Source organism: Ctenopharyngodon idella, chromosome 15, assembly GCF_019924925.1.
Source record: "Ctenopharyngodon idella isolate HZGC_01 chromosome 15, HZGC01, whole genome shotgun sequence".
Taxonomy (NCBI): domain Eukaryota; kingdom Metazoa; phylum Chordata; class Actinopteri; order Cypriniformes; family Xenocyprididae; genus Ctenopharyngodon; species Ctenopharyngodon idella.
The window spans coordinates 2,521,264-2,540,512 of NC_067234.1; the positions used below are offsets into that span (position 1 = coordinate 2,521,264).

Here is a 19,249-nt window from a genome sequence, read left to right on the forward strand (position 1 = left end):
ACTAATTATTTTATTCAAATTTTCAATTATTTTTTAAATAAATATAATTTATTTTTATTTTATTGTATAATTATAAAAGTATTATAATAATAAAATTATATCAAATATATTTTGATTATTTATTTTTGTTATTTTTTTTAAATAATTAAAACGCACTAAATTAACATTAAATTTACAGTCCTATTAAAAGTGTAAACACAATCTGTTGATTGTGACAAATGAGTGACTCAGGCCTACTGCTGTTGATGCAACAGTGTGTGTGTGTGTGTGTGTGTGTGTGTGTGTGTGTGTGTGTGTGTGTGTGTGTGTGTGTGTGTGTTTGTGTAAGTGTGTGAAACTGAGATTCTGTTACAGCCATAACTATCTTCACTGTCTTGTCCTTTCTCTTTTTCATTGCTGTCAATAAAACCTGCTGCCTTCCCAGGCAAAAGAAAAGCAGTCACCACAGCAACCGCCCTCTATTACAAACACACACGCGCACACACACATCTCTGGGACAGAAGAGGTTGTGAATGCTTGATGACTGGTGAAGAAAAGGGGCTTTCAAGACCCCCTGCCTTAGACATATGGGCTGGCTCCCACCACAGGAGGCAGAAGAGATGGAAGGAAAGCAAAAGACAGAGACTCTGAAAGGGATTGAGCGATAGATGGATAGATAGATTGGGGAGAAAAAGAGAGAAAGTGTGAAACAGGGAGGATTACGTATACATTAGAGAGTGTGACTGTGAGAGAAGCCTAGAAAGTGAAGGAATGATACAGTGATGTGACGTGGACCAGTGAGCATGCTCAGTAACATCCATCTGCCACACAACGCCGCAGATTCATCTTGAAAGGTATACTACACAAGCAATAAACTACAAACAAATGCATAAATATATGCTTAAAAAAGAAAAATGATTAAATAGCAAACCTTGAAGGTATTTGTCATTACTGTATTTTTCACCCTCATGTTTTTCTAAGTAAAACAAAAGACTATTTTTTTGAAAAGCCTTCATGCAGCTTTATTTTTTCATACAGCAACAGTTCATAACAACTGAACACCATCATAAAAGCAGTACAATATAACTTTTGAAGCTGTACACTAGCTTTGTGTGAGAAACAGATGGAAATTTTGGTTGTTAATCACATTAATAATCTTGATTTTGCCAAAGCTTTGAAATCTCATTTCCCTTTCAAAGTGGAACTTCAACACTGCGTCAATCCAGGGTAACAGCCGTAACCTGAGATGTTTTATTTGTGTTAGATTCCAAAATGTCATTAAAGTTTGTGTCATAAGAAAAGTTTGTTTTCTCATAAGAAATAACTACAGATATGTAGAGAGAGAGAGAGAGAGAGAGAGAGAGAGAGAGAATTCATGAATGAATCATTCTGTTGAGTCAGTCCTTGTTTAATGAACTCAGATCAGATTGAACAATTCATTTGTGAATCGGCCTGTTGGGTCAAAGTAATAGATTCAACAACTCTCTCTATCAATGATCCAATGAGAGCTTTTCTCAAGCTAGCACCTGACTGAATCTGTCTTCCAGCCATGTCCGAATCAAAACGAGTCAAGAACGGATGAGTAATAACATCCTCAGAGCTTGAGTGCTTAAGGAATTGACATGTTGAAAGATCCTCAAATTGAACTCAGATTGGAAAGAACACCTGCACAGAATTGAACCAATAACTACCAGCATCTTTCACCGAAATCAATTTGACACAAAGTCAAACTTCTTCCCTGTGGTGTCTATGAATTTCCTTCAGGTATTCTCAAGGGTGATTCGGCCTCAAAGGTTCACACAATACAAAGGGAATCACAGCCAAGTCACACACTGATATATTGCACTGACCCCGAAACTCAAAACTATGGTAAGAAATACTCCACTTGGTCAAAAAGTGCAACTTTTCAAATCTTTGATTCGCCACGTGTCACTGTTGCAGCACTTAACTTCATACCATCTTATAAAGTTAAATTATAAAGTTTCTACAGCAAAGGACAAAGTGAAACCGGTCTGGACAAGTTACATAAGTACATACATTTTTAAAAATGCAATAACAAATTACAAATAATTTAATTTTCATTAATTTTTTTAATAATTAGAATTGATTTTATTTTATTTTAATTTATCTTATAATTATATCTTATTATTATAATACAATAAAATTATTAGTGCTGTCAAAATTAGAGCTTTAACGCATGCAATTAATTGCGCGGTGAAAAATCTTTAACGGAATTAAGGCAGCATCCGTTTTTCTGCCATAATTTGGCTAGTGTTACATTATATGATTACGCTCTTATTCACGCAAATGCTTTTAACTCCCTGGGGTCGGTGGTCGCGCCGGCGATACCACCTCGGTTTTTTCTTACCAGTGTGAAAGAGACTCAAAATACTCCTTCGATTTTAGACATACAGATAAGAGTTATACAGTGGGTACGGAAAGTATTCAGACCCCCTTAAATTTTTCACTCTTTGTTATATTGCAGCCATTTGCTAAAATCATTTAAGTTCATTTTTTTTCCTCATTAATGTACACACAGCACCCCATATTGACAGAAAAACACAGAATTGTTGACATTTTTGCAGATTTATTAAAAAAGAAAAACTGAAATATCACATGGTCCTAAGTATTCAGACCCTTTGCTCAGTATTTGGTAGAAGCACCTTTTGATCTAATACAGTCATGAGTCTTTTTGGGAAAGATGCAACAAGTTTTTCACACCTGGATTTGGGGATCCTCTGCCATTCCTCCTTGCAGATCCTCTCCAGTTCTGTCAGGTTGGATGGTAAACGTTGGTGGACAGCCATTTTTAGGTCTCTCCAGAGATGCTCAATTGGGTTTAAGTCAGGGCTCTGGCTGGGCCATTCAAGAACAGTCACGGAGTTGTTGTGAAGCCACTCCTTCGTTATTTTAGCTGTGTGCTTAGGGTCATTGTCTTGTTGGAAGGTAAACCTTCGGCCCAGTCTGAGGTCCTGAGCACTCTGGAGACGGTTTTCGTCCAGGATATCCCTGTACTTGGCCGCATTCATCTTTCCCTCGATTGCAACCAGTCGTCCTGTCCCTGCAGCTGAAAAACACCCCCACAGCATGATGCTGTCACCACCATGCTTCACTGTTGGGACTGTATTGGACAGGTGATGAGCAGTGCCTGGTTTTCTCCACACATACCGCTTAGAATTAAGGCCAAAAAGTTCTATCTTGGTCTCATCAGACCAGAAAATCTTATTTCTCACCATCTTAGCAAACTCCATGCGGGCTTTCATGTGTCTTGCACTGAGGAGAGGCTTCCATCGGGCCACTCTGCCATAAAGCCCCGACTGGTGGAGGGCTGCAGTGATGGTTGACTTTCTACAACTTTCTCCCATCTCCCGACTGCATCTCTGGAGCTCAGCCACAGTGATCTTTGGGTTCTTCTTTACCTCTCTCACCAAGGCTCTTCTCCCCCGATAGCTCAGTTTGGCCGGATGGCCAGCTCTAGGAAGGGTTCTGGTCGTCCCAAACGTCTTCCATTTAAGGATTATGGAGGCCACTGTGCTCTTAGGAACCTTAAGTGCAGCAGAAACCTTGGCCTTTTTGTAACCTTGGCCAGATCTGTGCCTTGCCACAATTTTGTCTCTGAGCTCTTCAGGCAGTTCCTTTGACCTCATGATTCTCATTTGCTCTGACATGCACTGTGAGCTGTAAGGTCTTATATAGACAGGTGTGTGGCTTTCCTAATCAAGTCCAATCAGTATAATCAAACACAGCTGGACTCAAATGAAGGTGTAGAACCATCTCAAGGATGATCAGAAGAAATGGACAGCACCTGAGTTAAATATATGAGTGTCACAGCAAAGGGTCTGAATACTTAGGACCATGTGATATTTCAGTTTTTCTTTTTTAATAAATCTCCAAAAATGTCAACAATTCCGTGTTTTTCTGTCAATATGGGGTGCTGTGTGTACATTAATGAGGGAAAAAAATGTACTTAAATGATTTTAGCAAATGGCTGCAATATAACAAAGAGTGAAAAATTTAAGGGGGTCTGAATACTTTCCGTACCCACTGTACATCATTCAAAACTGTAAAATGTCTTCTTTTATTTGTGTACACTCACAGTAAAAACAAAATGCTGTGCTTTTTGCTAAATAAAGAAAACTAACATGATGCGTGATCTGTCATCTCTCTCTGAATGAAGTCCATTCTGATACTCCTCAGAAAATGAACTGTAACTTAGAGAATACTAATCACACAAACATGAGAAATATGTCCAAAGAAACGTTGAAATGTCAGGATTTAAATAATGTAAGTCGAAAACAAATAGTCTATGTAATCTGTTTGAAATCGTTCCCTAATCACCTCATTATCCGCTAATGCAGCCACGCCCATGGAGAGCACGCAGCATTCAAACTTCTGAGGTGATCCAGGCAACAGAGTCAATGCCCGCATCAACGCATCAAGCTTAGTCAGATTCATGTACTTTTCATCGTTTTGAGATGCAGTGAGGAATAATGCTGGAAGAATTTACCTCAGAGGACGAGTGTGACTGGTTTCAGTTTCATTTCGAGGATTAAGCTGAGGATTAGAATGGTAAGTTTTGTTCTTTTTGTTTTTTCAATAACCACATGTAAACGTTATTCTCTCAAAAATACAACAATATACATACATGTTACTCAGATATTATGGTAGCCAAGTTCGTGCTGAATACAGTGTAATGAGACTTTAGACATTAATATGTTTAAAACCAACTGAAAAAAAAAGCACAAATGTTAGGACATGTCAAAACTTCTCCAAGGCCACAAAATACCCTCAGACCCCAAAGGTTAACCCATTCAAGCGCCACAAGACAAAGGAGAATGTGCTGTCTGTGAATGTCGTGTGACACACATGACTCATGTGCACAGAAAGACGCTCGCTAGTATCGAGTACTCTTTCGCGCTTGAACAAACAATAACACAGAATTATGCCAAAATGCCTGTTCTGTCAAATATGCTCATAAGAGCAGTGTTAAATGAGTTAAATGACATCTTAAATGAACTTAAAAGAGTTCTCTTAGTGAGAAAATTTGCGTCATGTTTGGCAGCGGCAGGTCTTAAAGTCACAGCAGCTTAATAAACCAGTTGCTGTGATGTTAATCAAAGAACAAAGGTAACAGAAAAAAATTGTAGCTTTAATAAGGATTAATAAGGATTTAATTTATAATTTATGCAGTGAAGATTGTAAAGTGTTTGATAACTTTATTCAATTACTGTATTTTTCCTACTTAAATATGTAAATATGACATTTATTATAATGGGTTTATGTGAAGATTGTTTTAAGTTCACTTAAATTAAAGGTTATTTTTTAAAGCTTAATAAATTTTGAACTTGATAGCTTTTAGATATACCATACTGTTGAATGTCTATAATTAATGTTTAAATAAAAATCGATCGACTTTCTGGTACTTTCCAAAGTTAAAAAAAAAAAAAGTGGTACTCTTTCCAAATCTTCATTTCTCTCTCTAAAACCTTGGCAACTCTTAACTTGACTACTTTCACAAAAGTGTCTACAGCAAAGGACAAAGCGAAACCCATCTGGACATGTTATATTTCACTGTGGAGTTTAAAAAAGAAACTAAATTAAAAGAAAAAAGTTATCGCCCACGAACAGGAGAACCTCTCTTCCGCTCAAGTTGTTCGTGCAGGTAAGTCTCAGATGTTGCCTGCTATAAGTGCCCTATCCACTGTGGCCAAGTGCGCTAACTAATTGGCCACATCACTAATGTGTGCTATCACCGCTGTCATACACCTGTGACCAATGGGACTTTATCTGAAGTGCAGCACAAGGGATTCTCCACCACACTGCAGAGAAACTCCATGGCTCATTAGTACCCTGAATGTGGCTATGGTGACAGGCTTAGGTTTGCCACCGCGTGTCACCTTTTCAGTGCGTGCGCAGCCATTAGCGGCCCTGGTTGAGCGATCTGTCATGGCTAAAGTTGTCCCGCGTGCTTCTTTTCCCCATTTGCACGCCCTCCTTGCGCGGTGGTAAAAGATGAGTTTGCTTACTCTGCACATTGAGCCAGGCTGTACGGGACACAATGGCACGGCTGCTCACGGACTGGCCCACTTGGCACTCGTAGGGGCCGTCGTCTTCCAAACTCACGTTGAGAATCTGAAGATGGTACTGGCCTGTAAGAGAAAGTAGACAAAGCATGAGGCGGAAAGAAAGGAATATGAGATAAATGTAATGTTCCAATGACTTATTGTTCACACGGACAATGGATTGGAATAGAGACTTGACAGTATAGAATGAGTTACAACAACTTAAGCTCTACTGATATCATTTGTAATGCTGTTGAGTACTATAGAAAATCATTTCAACCTGTCATTCAGTTTGGAGAATAGGCTGAATGTACAGCACTGGTTTCAAAAGCACAGACATAATACTTGGAAGTCAACTTTAAATTAAAATTGATCTCATCTACCTCATGGCCAAGCTCATGATATTTAATAAAATGTGGAAAGAACCATTAAAGTCTCTTGGGATTAGTGAAGATCCCAGCATGTACCCTTAAAGGGTTAGTTCCATTTAATACCAAATGCATGCGTGGGACTATTAAGCACGGCAGGGAAACATAATGGTACTGGGGACGCATGCCTGCAGCAGGTTTTGGAAGGATCTACAAAGTTGCTGGCACTTTGAAAATGGACCAATATTCGGGAATCCTGCTGAACACAATGTAGCCAAGCAATGAGGATCTGTTTGGAGATTAAATATGTATTTTCCAATATAATAACAATCCCAAACACACTGTGAAAACGCAATGCTCAGCATTTTGAAGTCTTCCAGTGGCCTCCTCAGTCTCCTGAACTTAAAGCCATTGAAAACCTTTTGAAATTATAAACCTGAATTGTGATAAGTCATGTAGGTCTTCCAATGAAGCTCAACTTTGGGAAGAATTTAGGGACAGCTGGAAAGAGGTTATGCGCATGACAAGTTTAGTGAGTCAATGCCCAAGAAAATGGCTTCTGTTATTAAAAAACAAGGGAGAACCAACAAAATATGCTTTATTTCCTGTTTTTCTATGCATTTTAGCAAAATACAATAAAACCCATTTTAATTACATACTGGAGTTTTCCTTTCTTGCCAAATAATTTTGTCATTTTAATGCCTTAACCAAGTTTAGTTTATTCTTATTTCCAATATAACACTCCTAACATATATATACGTAGTAACAATGTAATTGAAAAAAATTATTTACTGTCACTTTTAATCAATTCAATTAATTCTTGCTAAATAAAAGTATTAATTTCTTTCAAAAAAAACAATATGCAATTTTGCTTGTTTTTACAAACTGACAGTTTTATTTAACACTGAATATTACTTAACCATATGTATTGATTGATGTCTTGGGTTTTTAAAAGATTATTTCAAGAGTTCCCACAATTAACAAGAATTTGCAGATTTGGCATGTTCAAATGCTTCTTGAAATCCACTTTTAATTAGCTAGAAACAAATCAGAGTAAAGAAATTACAATTGTAAAATGGCAGTACTAAATTTGTAAGCAATCTCAAATTAACGGCCCCAATTAGCTATGAACACTGTGGAGAGAAGAACGTGATTCATTCTATTTGATGCAGCCCTTCAACATCATTCCTTTGTGTGCAAGATGCTTGTTATTTACTAGCAGAATATTGTGCCACCAAGGGGTTGTTTGTTCAACTACCATTCTGCCAGGATTAATGGCTGCTCCGGCAAAGTTTATGCAAGCTGTTCGAGCTTTGAACATTTTTCTTTTGCTCTTTTTTCCATTTCTCCACCCCTCCTAAGAAAACTAACATGCAGAAAATAGTATCCTGATATGACAACTTCCATGGCTGAAAAAAGGAGGTGTCAGCCAGGATGGCAGGATAATTAACACCAACCAGCAGCAATTTTCAGATCTATGTGATCATAGAAGGAAAGGAAACCACTTTCAAATCATTAATGATTTTCCACTCTCTTGAAATTGCACTCGGTACACGCTGTCGCGGTGTACCAGTTCAGGGTGTTTGCGAGCGTGTGTTTGAAGAAGTCCAATAATTATGCCTCTGACAACCAATATGAAACGCAGACAGGGACTCTGGCCCGTTCTCTCACTCATTTCCTTTTGCAATGTATCCAAGGGTGTGTGCGCACCTACAGTTTGTCATGCCGTTTGCGAGAACTCATGTGGATACGAGGCTGCGTATCAGTAGATTAAGGTTGGCAGGGTTAACATTAAAGATGCTTTCAGCGTGTCTTTTTATGATATCATTTGTCCCTTACATGGCACTCTTTATCCGTCATGCTATCAATGCCCAGAGGCACAAGCGGTAGCATTGAAGAGCGTAAGCATTTTTTAAGCATTTGCACTTGCATTTGGCACAAACTGCCTCTCTTTCGCTATGCCGAAGAGCAGCTTTTGTCCTCCATAAAGAGGAGCAGATGCTCGGAACTTGTTTCGTTTTGTCTTTTAATTGGCTTTTTTATATACACAATGCACACTGGCCAAGCATCATAGGTTATTCAGTGCCTCAGCCCACTGCACAATAATCTCAATTTACTCTCAATATACAGTACAAATAGGAGTAATTCAGGACTGATTTTATCTTTATTTATATATTTATTTATTTGGAAGGGAATTGGGGGGTGTATTGCAGTCCTCTCTCACTTGAAAAGAAAAAAAAGCTAATTTCTTAAATCTGTCTCCGGTGCTTAAATTAGAACCCCTTTGATAGCATCTCACTAAGCTGTTTTTAAGAGAGCTGAGCGCATTTTGATGAGGAAGGCTGCATCTAAACTAGAAATTGAGACTGAGGCATCTATAGCCATCTGCAGATTATGAGCAAAACATTTTATAATGATTCACGCTATTAATCTTTCACGTTAAAATAAAAAAGCAATTTTTTTCCCCCCCTGATTTATCATTTCCCAAACACTAGTGCATTTACCCAATACAACAATATATTAAAGGTAATCTCACAAAATCTGTCAAGAGCATTATGGGTCATATTTCACTCCATATATTATTGCAATTATTGCATTAACAAAAGAAATACTAATTATATATAATGTTATCAAAGCGTTCACAGCATGCTGATATACAGCCATATTGCACGGCTATGAGTGTGATATTGCGTTTATACAACAGTTCAATGGCGTGTGTAAATAAATAAGAAACAACAACGGATTTTCTTTAAAAACCCTCTTTTGTGAGGAACTACTTCCTTCCGCCTTGGATTCAATTCTCAAGTTGACAGTTTAACAGTTAAGCCCAAGCCTCCATTACTAATTCTAAAATGCCACTTTAGAACTAGTAATGAAGGAACATTGAGTTGCTTCATTGAAACTCATTATAATATGTAGAGTAGAGTATTAAGAGAAAGATCGACTAAGCGAGTTTATTACCTGCATCTAGCTGATATTCTTCAGGTCAATCATAATCACAAAATTAGTTTGAATGTCCACTGAGGAAAGCGATATCTTTGTCCTTTTAACATTTAGGACATTCCCATGACAGCGCTAGTCAATGCATTTGTCAGTTGCGTCTCATAAGATGTTGTTTAAAGTAAAAACTACATCCTTGTTTCCTTGTTTCAGTCCATTTCAATATAAAAGTCCTTGTGACTTGACTCACTCACTCATAAAGACAGTCTTTGCCGCCATCTAATGGAGTATTAATGTAACTTTCACTGAAGTTGAAATCACTAACAGCCTCTCTCAATAGCAAAAAATATGGCATGTTATATATATTATATTTATAAAATATTATTTATTGAACAATAATATTTAAATTAATAACAACAATAGCCATTATAACATTATAAAAAGTAAAATAGGAAATAAACACAAGCAAACAGTTCAGTCAAATGTACAAAAGCAGCGCTCTAGTTAGTGCACGATTTAATTTCAATGTAAATAAAGTTATGAAACTTAATATAGCCATTAAATCAAATCTATTAGCTCTGGAACAAGTAATAGATTTGATATTTGATATTGATTAGCCCGTTTGATATACCCAAAATGAATTATACCTTATGTTTAAGCACTATCTACATAAAAGCCAGCAGCAAATTCCCAAAGGACTGGCCAAAATGAAGCTGTTCTCTGTGGGTACATGAGCACTGAACGGCCACTGATGGCCTGGAGCTCACATCTCTGAAAGCGTCTAAACAAATTTTCAAATAGGCGCTATGTTTACATATAAATTGCATATCCATACAAATTGCATATTTGTACACTCGCTATGAGAATGCTGACAGCGGAGTGATTCAAACGGTGAAACAGTTCCCGTGGCGATACTGGTAGAATATCACATGGATGGAAAGACCACTCATCCAATCAGATTCAGGGACCAGAACGAACTGTTGTATAAATATTATATATAGAGAGAGTATATATATATATATATATATATATATGTTTTATGTTGAAATGTGACTTGGGCAGGTTTTGTGAGATCCACTAAGTAAGCAAGCAAGTAAATAATTACAATTAAATAACTAAATACTTTCTTTGATTTAACCAAGTTTATAAATTGTATTGTAACATTTTCTACTTGAGCTGTTTTGAGAACAGTTTCACATTCTTGTACTCTTTGGGGACAGTTGCTCGCTCATGCACATCTAACAACATGTCAGCAAACATCTCAGCAACTCGTAGACGTTTGTTTTTAATCACCACATGTCATTCTTTCCATCCCTCAGAGTTCTCACCTTTCTGCTGGTCTCCTGTCATGCTGTAGCGTGGGTAGCCAGGCAGCGATCTCTGAGGTCCCAGGAGCAGCCCATCTTTAACCCACTGCACGGCCCCTGAGGCCCTCAGCACTTCACACTTCAGCAGAGTTGTGGCCCCTGCCTTGACGGTCACATTACGTGGCTCTGTCTTGAATGCCTGCTGCCCACATACACCTACAAAAAAAAAAAAAGAAAAAAAAGAAAAGACAACAGAAGAAAATGGGAGGGTTGATGCGAGTCAAGGTTAGGATAGAGAAATCTTTCATTTCCAACAAGCTTCTATTGCTGAAGGCTGAAAACATATTTGCAGGGACTAACTAACTAAAAGTAGTGGTCCTACTAACTTTACAGTTCTCTATTCATTAGACTGACAGTAGTTCAGGGGTTTGTCGGACAGTGTTGTTCTAATGACTTGGTCCTTTCTCTCAAATGTACACTGGAAAGTCTGATTCACGTTAGTGAATTAGTTCGATCCCATATGTAGCACTGAAAGTACCGTATTCATTCTAGTACTGATTCATTGTAGTTCATTCAGACTGAAGGAATAAAAAAGATTCACTAAAAGTCCATGCATGTTTTTTGTAGTGAAATATTTAGTTAAGTACTTAATTATATATAACTCAATAATATATATTTTTTCAGTAAATGTACCTGTTTGATGATGTCACACATACATAGAAACAGATCAATTCAAATTTCAAGATTTCAGTTAAAAGCTCACTATAAAAATGGGATCCAAATAGAGATCAGTCATTTCTCTTCTTTAATTATTCTCTGTATCAGAGGTCAACAACTGTGGTAAGAGATTTCTTTTTTCAGAAGGTTTGAATGGCAAAGATAATTTAATACCCTTTCCATCTCTTAAAAATTCTAGAGTAGTGGTGCTCATGTAGGCCATGTTCAAATCTGACACACACTATTTCCTGACTGGCTTAACTAACAGCGATAGTGAGCGTTGCCTCCAAATGCACAAAAAATGCTCTTGCTATTAAGTTAGTGCACTCACATTAGGAGCAGTGAGTATTGAACACACACACACACACACACACCCGAAGCAGTGGGCAAACATTTTTGCTGTGGTGCCCAGGGAATGATTGGAGTTTAGGTGCCTTGTTCAAAGGCACCTCAGTCATTTCCTGCCAGTATAGAGTCTCCTGAATCAAACACGCAACCTTCGGGTTACTAGTCTGACTCTCTAACCATTAGGCCACAACTGCCCCAAGGACAGGAATTCCCCCATCGGGGAATCGAACCCCGGTCTTCTGCATGACAGGCGGAGATACTATACTAACAAGTTTTTTGAAATACAATATGAACACAATAAGTAGTAGATGAGGACACCTAATGTAAAGTGTGACCAAAGTTTCTTTAGAATATTAAAATGTTTTTCACTCTATGAAAAGAATACTTCTTTCAAGAACTGTTCACTGAAAGGTTCTTTGGGGAACCCAAAATGGTTCATCCTACTATTGATTTACCATATCACAAATTTACTGAATATTCCACTATTTTCTGACTGTTTTATGGAAATGTTAATATTGTGCACTTCAGAATGCTACTGTAAAATGCTTCAGAATATTATGTTCATATTTTTATTTGAGATATACATCATTCATGTATTCCACCAATATTAAAATATTAAAAACATATTTCTATGGCTGTAAAAGTTTTTGTTGAATTCCAGTTGATAACTAAATCCTGAAATAAAATTAGGCATATTAGTTCTCCTTACTCCTCATCTAGATAACAATTTAAACTATTTTTCCTTTTATAACCAGTGTCCAAAATTTATATTTACCAAGAGTCAACTGTGCATAAAGAATAACTTTAGCAAATACATAAAATCATTTGCAGGCAGCATGGTTTGCAACTGTTTAGTGAATTTTCTCAATAGCTCTGCATAAGATTATGCAGTAATCGCAGCATAATTCTGACCTCTGAGTAACATAAATGATGTTATGCTTTATGTAAGATTGTCACATCTGGAAAGGCTGCCATGACACTCTCACCATAGAGGGAAAATCTGCCTCCCACTATGATGTTGTACTTAAGCATTGCTGTGCTGTTCCTCATCTCTGTGTATGTTTTATTGACGACAGATTGGAGCCAATTCAGCTCTGCAAATGAGTCAATAAAGTAATTACAGAGAATTAAATCTCTCCTCAGTGAGAAGGAGAGCAGGGAAAATGAAGGTATGAAGAGATCTCAAATCCCCTTGCTGTTTTCTCAGCTGTCAATACACCTACGGCTAATATCCACCCAGAAGAATAATGGCTGGGGTACAAAAAGACGCCTATTTCCTCACCACTTGGGCTGTGGCATTATGATTTGTGTGACACCCATCTGCTGATCATTCTTTCGAATGGAGTCGGCTTGTACCTGTCATAAACATGATTTAACGGCACATAACACTGACGATGACTCTCCGACGACCCCGTTGTGTAACATAAGGAATGGAATTGTGGAAACTCAGTGTGGGAGATCGTACCTAATTAAAAGAATGTGATATTCAATAGTGGTTTGAGATTTAAAGGAGCAGTGCACCTAAAAATGAAAATTCTGGGTTTTTTTTTTTTTTCACCATTGTCAATGAATAACAACTTCAAGTTTTTAACTTTAAGGAAATTCTGTCATCATTTACTCACAAACCTGTATGACGCTTTATATGATGAACAGATTGAATTTAGGCTTACATTCACATATAAACATTCATCAACTCACACATCAGCACGATTATGACAAAAATCATAATTGTCGATTATTCCCTTGAAATTGTAATTGCGATTATTAACTACGATTATCACAATTTACATTGAACGATGTATTGAATAACGTTATACCATTTTTTGAAGCAACTGCATGCCATGTTTTTGTATAAAAATAAAAAACAAGCTGAAAAAACTCTTCCTGATTTTTTTAAAATTATTTTTCTATTGCATTAAACCTCAAATGTCAACTATACATTGGTTTGGTTTCTTCTTTAAATAATAATAAAAAAAAGTCAACATATGCGTGTTATAATAATAGGGGCTTTTGCATCGGGTTGTTCTTCCCCGAGAACTAATGTTCCCCTAGGGCCTGAAGTAACTTAAACTGCGCTTGTTGTTGTGACTTTTATTTTGACGGCGTCGCAGACTTTTATTTTGATGGCGCTGAGAACAGTTCAGACAGATCCTGAGCACACAGTGCTCGCATTTTCCGTCTTCATTAGTTTACGATCTGTTTAACAGTCCTGTCTATGTTATTAGATAGAACTGTTATACAAAGAAAGTAGACAGTATATGCTAAAAGTATTAGCTTTTGCCGAGTGGTTGATACTCAATGTCACTAGCATAGCAGAAATACATAATCATGTTTTGCTTGGTCTGCTCAAAGTCGCGCTGCATTTTCGCCTTAGCATAAGGTTGAGAGGTCCTATCAATGTTTTTCATGTTTGTAGAGTTTGTGGAGTAAATATATAGGCTGTGTACACAGCTTTTTAAAAATGGCAGATGCTGGATTCTCGCGTGCGTTTGACATTTCAGCGTACACCTACGTCACTGGTAGCTCCTTTTGTGCTAGGTTAGACCTTTTTCTGAAGTAGTCATAATTTCGCCTCTTGCAATGTAACATGCTCTAAACACACCTCTTAAACATGCAGAATAATGTAAGTGGATATTTTTCCTTGTAATCATGCCTTTAAACGATTACGAAATCGTGGCATCCGTAACCTAATCGCGATTAGAAATTCGATTAATCGTGCAGCCCTACATGCGAGAACCAATGAGGTTCTTTCTCGTGTGTTACGCAGCACGTTTGAGCTTCCGCAAGAACCAATGAGGTTCATTCTCATGTGTTACGCAGCACATTTGAGCTTCCACAAGAACCAATGAGGTTCATTCTCATGTGTTAAGCAGCACATTTGAGCTTCAGCAAGAACCAATGAGGTTCATTCTCATGTGTTACGCAGCACGTTTGAGCTTCCACAAGAACCAATGAGGTTCATTCTCATGTGTTACACAGCATGTTTGAGTTTTCCCAAGAACCAGTGAGGTTCATTCTCATGTGTTAAGCAGCACATTTGAGCTTCAGCAAGAACCAATGAGGTTCATTCTCATTTGTTACACAGCACATTTAAGCTTCCGCAAGAGGTTTGTTCTCACGCATGAAGCAGGTTCAGTTGAGCTTGTGTTTATGTTCGCTGATCAATGTTTATATGTGAATAAAAGCCTAAATTAAATCTGTTCATCACATAAAGCAATGGAGTCTCTTCAGAAAATTTGGACGAAAGTGTAAACAAAAGTTTTACAGGTTTGGAATGAAATGAGGGTGAGTAATTAATTACAGAACTTCAATTTTTGGGTAAATGATCAGAATGTACATTGTTTTTGTTGCTCTTTTTGGAACTTGACAACTAACTATGAATAGCTGTATGGCAAACGAGACCTTCATTTTTGGGCATTCATGTTTCGTGGGGCCTAGGCGTACTTGTTATGAAGGTGGCGTCAGACTTTTATCAGCCTCCTCTGATCTGATCATGGCTTTAGTCAGCCTTCAAAGACCTCTTAGAGACTATGATTTCTTGGACACTCTTTAGTGTGTAAAAGCAAATGTAGCGCACACAAAAGGGTCAGGATGCATTTTCTTGAAAGGCCACTCCCGAGAGCACGGGCGAGACTTTTCAAACCCCGGCACCTCTTTTGAGCCAATGACAAATATCCAGTGCATCTGGGCGCACTCGACTGCTCTCAGAAGCCCGAACGACAGAAGCTGCAACTTCACATCAAGGCTGCATCAGTCACCTCACGTCAAACTTGAAGGGCACGATTTGGACACAAGCGACAAGCCGAAAAACACATTAGCATAATGTTTACATAAATGAATACGTAAACACAGTGGCAAGATAATCAGCATGGCGCATTTAAATGTCGCAGCCAGTCGTACTCATGCGTTCCCTTCCCTTCAGCTGCCTGAGAAGCAGCGATAGGACAGGAAAGACATGTCAAACATGCACCCGGTCTGATTCCGACTCCTGATGCAGCACGCTGACGTCTTATTTGAACAAGATAATGACATGGGATTAGGCTGCAGCATAGAATCTGACTTTTAGTCTATATAGCGGGCGAAGCTAAACTACAGCTCCGGAACAGAAAGTATCAACGCTAATGCGATGTACAACAATGCATTATTCTGCTCTTTTTGTAGTCTAAATAAACACCACTTTGAGATTTTAATCACACCCCATGTGCTTTCCATTCAAGGACTCAAAGGAGATGTTACAGAATGGAATTTCAAAGTCTGGATCAGAGAAAAAACACATTTTTGCTTATATCTCCATCTGATTCAACAGTGAATGACCACTTTAAGTTATGCATAGATGAAAACACAGGTGGTTCAACACAACAATTTGAACGCTTTTTGGCCTTGAGTGGTCACAAAAGTGCGCTGGAGACTTGCATCTATTGCCAGACATTATATTCAAACATAATTAAGGCATAAGCAGTGTCTCATATTTCACATACTGCAATCTCATGCAATCTCCTTCCCTATAAAGCTTGTTACACATTACATAAAGTATAAAAAGGTTGCAATTACAAGCAAATAATTGGATTTTTAATTATATTTACAAAGCAAACACAAACACTGACAGCTTTTTATAAACAGTACCTCTGTGGATTTTAATATTTTCAGCGACAAGCAATTTGTCGTCTATGCATAGTACATGTGTAACTGCTGCGCGATACAACATATCACAGCCAATGAGATTCACAGTGGGCAGGCTACACAGCCCACAGAAATAGAAACCAAAATATCTTTATAATGATTGAAATTATATTCACATATAATCTAATCTGATATTTTATTTATTTATTTATTTTTGCTATTATTGTATTTTACTGTATTCTATTTTATTTGTATTTTTTAAATTGTACATCACTTTGGTTCACTATTTCATGAGTTTTTTAGGTGAGAATATAGTTGTTTAGACCTGAAATATGTTACTCATATTTAATTATAGCACCTATTTTACAATTTGTTTTGACGTTTTTGGAGATGTGAGCTCCAGGCCGTCAGCGGCCGTTCAGTGCTCGTGTACCCGCCGAGAACAGCTTCATCTCGGCCAGTGTTTCAGTGATTTGCCGCTGGCTCTTATATTGGTTAAACATGAGATATAATTAATTTTAGGTACATAAAATGGGCAATCTTTGGTATTAATCTATTACTTATTCCTTTGGTTCACTAAAAAACTTTAATTATTTTTTTTTCTACTACATGAAGCCTTTATTCCTCATGAAACTGCTATTAATGATGTGTTATTAATACCTATCTTATAATACACAAGAAGCAGCTAAACACACAGGCACCATTCTACAAAAATGCAGACATACAGACTACCACAATGGCTCCTCTATAAAGGCAACAAGAAAGTTGCACACACAGCAGATTATTTCCTTGGTGCCATGCAACAACATATGCTACCATCCAGTCAAAATTGAGCCTTGCCATTCAATAACCAATTTTAACTCCACTAAACTTGATTGTTGGAGCCTGATAATATACAGGCAGCAAAGTTATTAGGAGCTAACAGCTCACAGCAAGATGGTGAATAGAAGAGGGACGAAGGCCTGGTATTCCATGTCAAAAGCTTCTCAGACCGAGGAGGATGAAGGCAAGTTGGCACTCCACGCTGTGTCACGTGGTGTTAGACTCACAAATTGTGTATATGGAGGCAGAAGGGGAAAATGCAACAAGCAATCATTACAGTAAATTGCCTTGGCCATTCTTTTTATTCAGATGCAGTTTTGTCAAGCAGCGCAGAACCGGTGAGGGAGCATTTACCGCACATAGCTTTGAAAGTAGAAGATTTGAACATTTGCTCGTGGCCAAATTGACTAGATACACATTTAGTGTGACATGCAGGAACTTTTTGAGGACATTTTATATAAGCATTCCACCTCTTGTTTGACACAAAATACTATATATATATACATATATATATATATATATATATATATATACACACACATACACATACACATACATACATACATACATACATACATACACACACATACATACAACAGTTCTTTCTGGTTCTTCAAACTGATTGGCTGAGTGGTCTTTCCAGCCATGCGATATTCTACCAGTATTGCCACGGGAACCATTTCACCGTTTGAATCAGTCCACTTTCAGCATTCTCCCAGCGAGTGACATGGCGGACGACCATATTTTTATATACTACTGTTATTTTGCAACGGAATGTAGTTTTAAGAGTTTTTTAGATGAGAATATAGTTGCTTAGACCTGAAATATGTGACTCATATTTAATCATAGCTCCTATTTTACAATTTGTTTAGACGTTTTTGGAGATGCGAGCTCCAGGCCGTCAGCGGCCATTCAGTGCTTGTGTACCCGCCGAGAACAGCTTCATCTCGGCCAGTGCTTTGGGGATTTGCCACTGACTCTTATAGTGGTTAAACATGAGATATAATTCACTTTGGGTACATAAAATGGGCAATCTTTGGTATTATCTATTACTTATTCCTGAGCAAATCGAATTGGGCTATGTTAAATTTAATAATTTATAGGCTATATTTAACTTGCCTTCTGCAGAGCACTGATTTTGTACATTTGACTGAATTGTACAATTGTGTTTATTTCCTACTGTCATTTATAATGGGCTATTGTTGTTCATTTAAATATTGTTGTTCAATAAATATTATTTTTTCTAAAGAATATGTTGTATTTAGTATTGAGAAAGGGTCCATTAGTGCATAATATGGATTGAGTGAAAGTTACATTATTACACCATTAGATAGCAGCAAATTTTTTAAATTGAAGACTTTCAAGACTTTTAAAGACTTTTAAATTGAAAGGGAGTTTTATTAACAAAGTGTCACGCTGGGTTGCAGGAAGGCAGACACAGATGAAGAGAATAAATCCAAAATACTGATTTAATAAACAATCCAACAGGCAGGCAGGCAGGCAGTCAGGTGCAACACAACATATACGGACGGTGATCGGACAAAGACTGAGTGAACGGGAGGAACTTAAGTAGCAAACATAACAAGGGTAATTAATGGGACACAGCTGACATAAATGAACTAATGATGACGGTAACCAAGGATACAGATGAGTGGCGGGAAACTGAACAAAGGAACATGTGACAATAGAAAACAAACTGAAAGTCCTTGAAAACTGAAAGTAATAGACTGACATTACGCTCCCCCGTGAAGGCGTGGCCTCATGCCGTGGAGGAAAGATGGTGGTGGCTTGGGAGGAGGACGAGGATGTGGCAAGGGGCAGGTACCAGAGGCAGGCAGACAGATGGAGGACGGCGACCAGTGCGGGACCGAAGGAGGTAGCAACCATGGAGGAGACAAGATGGATTGTGGCCAGATGGATGCGACCCAGAGCTCAGCCATGCCAAAAGTCCAAGGCGGAGTTGACGGTGGTAGGAGCCATGATGGTGATGGACTCGGGGGGATGACAGACGGCGGCAGAGACCTGGGAAGTGGAGCCCACCGCGCAGACGGAAGTCCGAGGTGGTGAAGGAATGCCGATGACCTGG

General features: G+C 38.0%; 1 protein-coding gene across 3 annotated transcripts in view; it reads right to left on the bottom strand.

The window, feature by feature from the left end:
* nphs1 (NPHS1 adhesion molecule, nephrin) overlaps window positions 1–19,249 on the bottom strand; it is a 148,171-nt gene that overhangs the window by 120,549 nt on the left and 8,373 nt on the right. For all 3 annotated transcript variants that reach the window (XM_051862610.1, XM_051862609.1, XM_051862608.1), the window contains exons 4-5: window positions 10,678–10,872; window positions 6,006–6,128 (exon numbers count right to left, since the gene is read on the bottom strand). In XM_051862610.1, the coding sequence (XP_051718570.1) occupies window positions 6,006–6,128; window positions 10,678–10,872 (318 nt within the window). The remainder of the gene's footprint in view (window positions 1–6,005; window positions 6,129–10,677; window positions 10,873–19,249) is intronic.